The following is a 4118-nucleotide window of genomic DNA, read 5'->3' on the forward strand; positions in this document are numbered from 1 at the left end:
GATGGAATATGCAGGTGGCATAGCTTACAAGCACAACACACACACACACACACACACACACACACACCTTTCTCCTGGTTGGTGAAGCCTGTGTCGCTGTTCGCCGCCTCCAGCAGGCGTCTCAAGGCCATGGTCTTGCTGGCGCACACGTAGCCGTACCTTGGAAACGTACCGGTACACAAATACAGTCAGGAATGCTTTGTGTTTTAATATTTGTAAACTGGAATGAGGACCGTCCATATTTCAATACATTAGGGTTTTGACATTTAACCACACAGCGGGGGAAGTATTCAGACCCTTTCCTATTTATTTTTTATTAAACACCATATTTTCAGCAACAGTTCCTTCAGTTTATCAGAAAGAAATTAGAACAACCAAATTTGTGTCCACACACACACACACATTTACACACCTTCGCAGGGGGTTGACTATTTCACAGCGCAGCAGGTCCTGAGCCTGACTGGAGTTTCGGTGCGTTTCAGGGTCAGAGGGCCAAAACAACACCCAGTCAGCTGAACTGCAGCAGGAGAACAGGCTGTAGAGAGACAGAGGACGGAAATAAGTAGCCATGCTCGATTTGTTACGGATGGATTCAGCGTAATTTACACCCAAAATGTTTCACCTGCAAGAGGACCAACCAGTGCTCGCCCTATCTTACATTCTTCTGTTTATTCTAAATTAAGAAATATAATACAAACCGCGGCTTCCGGTGGACCACAAAGAAGAATTGCTCAAGAATCGTTTTTTACGTTGATATATTTAAACATCCTTTAACCCTTCCTGTTGCTACAGAGGATGTAAACAGCCTCGGACTTTACCTGAACAGCGTGGCGTCGAGGTAGCATGAGTTGAGGTGACCCTGGATGCCTCTCTTGCAGCCCTGGTAGAGCTCACTGGCCTCGCCCCCGTCCACAGGAGGAGTGTGGTCCTCCACACGCTCGCTGCCCCACTCTGCAAAGGCTGGGAGCGGCAGGAACACAGCACACAGTGTTACATAATAAAACTGAACAGTTAGGTGCAGGAAAATCATATAGAAGCTCGCGTGGCACACAAATGTCACACCCTGAGTGAAGAGGTGCGTTTCGCTTTCAGTTCCTCTAATAGTTGCAAGATACTGCGCCTAAAGTCTCTCTAGATGTCAACATCTTTTCACAATTATTTACAGTCGTCTTCTTATGTTCGTCTCGTGTGTATGATGTTTGTGTTTTCTGTTTTCTGGATCTCTCTCTACCTATCGAGTTGCATCGCTCTACTTGATTGACGGGTGTCTCCGGGGCGGGAAACCTGGAGTCCCGTCTACAGTTACGTAGCTTGACGAACAGCCCCTTGTTGGCCGGGCAACGGAAGTGACGTTCACCCAGGTAACTGCCGTCTGTTCCTGCAGACAGCTCCTGGTCCTAAAACACACAGTGGGTTTGTTTTTTAGCAGCGTTACAGTACAACATCATATGAGTCAGTGTAGGGATTTTACATTAGATTACTACACTGAAAGTGATGAAACAACTATAACTTTCCTCTAGAGCCACAGGCTGCAACAACCATTTAAAATTGAATACATTCTGTACCAAAGAGACACAAAGAGACATAAGCAGTAACAAGGAATAAATGACCGTTAGCGTTAACTAAACCATTAATTTCAATATTTATGGTTAGACTTGGAAAAGTTAGTGCCTATAAGAAAGTCAGAACCTGTAGAGTGCAGAGAATGGGACATAAATGGGAACAAAGATGGACTAAAATAGAACTTAAATACCTTTTAGTTACTTGTTTTAAGTGTTTGTCCTCAGGATTAAAACACTGCCCTATTGTTTTTCAATTGATAATAAAGTATAGACCTGATTTTATTGTGTTCACACATTAATGTTGCTCTAGTTTTGCATTATTAAAAGATCGATTTGAGGCTATTATCAGGAAACAATGCTCTGTACTGAATTGTGGTGGTAAGATTCCCCCTTTTCTAACATTTGGATATTGGCTTGTACCTTAAGGACGATAAATCAAGCATGAAACTATAAAACCTTACCAGCTCAATCCCAGCCACTGTCTCTGAAACCTGACTGATCCGCCCAATCCAGCGGATAACCCCGAAAAGCGGAGGGTCGTTCACTTCGACCATCGACCCCACCTCCAGATCGTCCTCCGGTCCTGCCTCTCCGTTCTCCCCTGCAGCTTCGCCGCTGTCTGGAGACCTCAGCGGTGACGGCGGGCCGTGCGCGCCGTTGGTGTGCTGCAGCCGGTCCGCGGTGGTCGGCGACGTCGGGCTGAGGGGTTTGGGGGGTGGGAGAGGAGGAGGGGGCAGGGGTTTGTGACTGGGTTTCGGTGGCGGCAGCGGAGGAGGTCTAACTGCCGGTTTGGTCGGGGGCATCAGGGCGACCCTGGGAGCAGGAAGGGCTTTAATGACCGGGAGGGGCGCGGGCTTCAGGATGGATTTGGGAATTTGTTGGCGGTGGGATTTAGGCTCTGATGGCACAGGAACGGAACAAGAGTTAGTTATACACTGGTGGTAGTGACAATGTGCATCTTGACTTTAAGGACAGGCCAAAGGTTAATAAACAGCCCGACAGGCTCTATATAGCTAAAGTTTAACACATACTGCGAGTGTGTGAGGCCTGGTTGCGTAAACGGTTGCCATACCTGAGGAGACTTTGGCAATTGGCAGAAGTTGTCCGTACACCAGAGAAGGAATGTTGCAGAGCTTCTCTCCCTTATAAAAGCCGTCCCAGTTACCCACAGGAGTGTCCTGTAATGTTTAACACCGAGTCAAAACACACAGCTGCAGACACAACTGCGTCTGTAGAAAACTCTTCAAATAAACACATATGAGTAAAGATTTATTTATCTGTATTTATCTTTAGCAGAAGTGCAATCTTTTGGATTTTTTAGTTTGAGGACTATCTACAAGGTCTTTATTTGTAAGCATTTGTAAGCAACTATTTTGTGCCTTTTTTTTTTTTTAAGAGTTGACAGTAGAGAGATAAAGGTAGTCGGGGGAGAGAGAGATGGGGAATAACAGCAGGACTGTACAATTAATGTGCAATATCCATATCGTAGGAGCTGCAATTGTTTGATAAAAGGTAAAATGTGTGACAAAACAGCATTATAATGAAGTACTGTACTGCTACAGAGACACTTTATGGTACTACAGACCTCAACACATCATGATTTCAATTGTTTTTTTTTAGTAAAAATAAAAATAGTGATGCAAAAATGGTAATTCCCACTAATTGTGAATCATAATATCTAAAAATAATACTACATAATGTATAATGTATATGTAATAATATATAATTCCTATATTGTGCAGCTTTAAATGACGAAAGATGTGTTTGATGGTTTAATCATCTTAATTTTGTGCTTTTGTTAAAAGAACCTTTTTAAGATGATAAATCTAAAAGTATTTAGGATTGTAAATAATTATAACTTCATTTGGAATATTCCTATAATCAGTTTTATCTCCAGTGTCGTACTGACCAGCAGGACTCCGACGTACGTCCCTGAGGAGGACCGGCCGGGCAGGAGACCACAGAATCGCACCTCCCCACTGTAGACATTGTCCTCCAGGGGGAAACACACCCGCTGGCCGACATGGAACGGTGGAGGCGACACGGGGCCTCGGACCTGGTTATGAGCTGCGAGGGGAACCGACTCTGCCGTTCGAGGGAGGATGCCAAAAGCGTACGGCTGAGGAGGGCTGCTGGGACTGTGCTGGTGGAAACTGATGTGACGCCCGGGCTGCTGCTGCTGATGATTTGGGCGATCGTTGTTGCCATGGTGCCCGTTGCTGGGGTGATTACCGCTGCCGCGCTGGTGGTGTCGCTCGCGGGCTCGCTCGTGTGCGTCTGAGCCGTTGTTGGCAGACCAGAGGCGGGGCCTGATGTGACTGACTGGGAGGAAGACGGCGCAGGATTCGGGGCAGCTGAAGAGTCGGTGACTCTTATAGGAACCGTTGCTGATTCCTTTACCTGCAGCTGAACCCTGCAGAGGAGACGGAGAGAGAAAGAGAAAAGGTATTTACAGGTAAACTGTCTGAAAGAAAGTGCATTTTCTGTCAGTGTGAATATTTTGAGTCCAGTTGTTGTTACATTGTTACACATCCCACCTCTACAGGCAAGCCTTTT

The 4118-nt window shown here is 45.8% G+C and overlaps 1 protein-coding gene across 1 annotated transcript in view; it reads right to left on the minus strand.

Annotated features, from left to right (window-relative positions):
- The window catches only part of si:cabz01101003.1 (ubiquitin carboxyl-terminal hydrolase CYLD), a gene marked incomplete in the record, with an annotated part of 9401 nt that overhangs the window by 1763 nt on the left and 3520 nt on the right, over nucleotides 1-4118 (minus strand). The window contains 7 exon segments of the mRNA XM_035674954.1: nucleotides 68-159; nucleotides 413-535; nucleotides 819-960; nucleotides 1232-1397; nucleotides 2024-2460; nucleotides 2635-2740; nucleotides 3472-3975. Coding sequence (XP_035530847.1) covers nucleotides 68-159; nucleotides 413-535; nucleotides 819-960; nucleotides 1232-1397; nucleotides 2024-2460; nucleotides 2635-2740; nucleotides 3472-3975 — 1570 coding nt within the window.

This window comes from Morone saxatilis, unplaced genomic scaffold, assembly GCF_004916995.1.
Source record: "Morone saxatilis isolate NCDOM2014 unplaced genomic scaffold, NCSU_SB_2.0 Contig4, whole genome shotgun sequence".
NCBI lineage: Eukaryota > Metazoa > Chordata > Actinopteri > Moronidae > Morone > Morone saxatilis.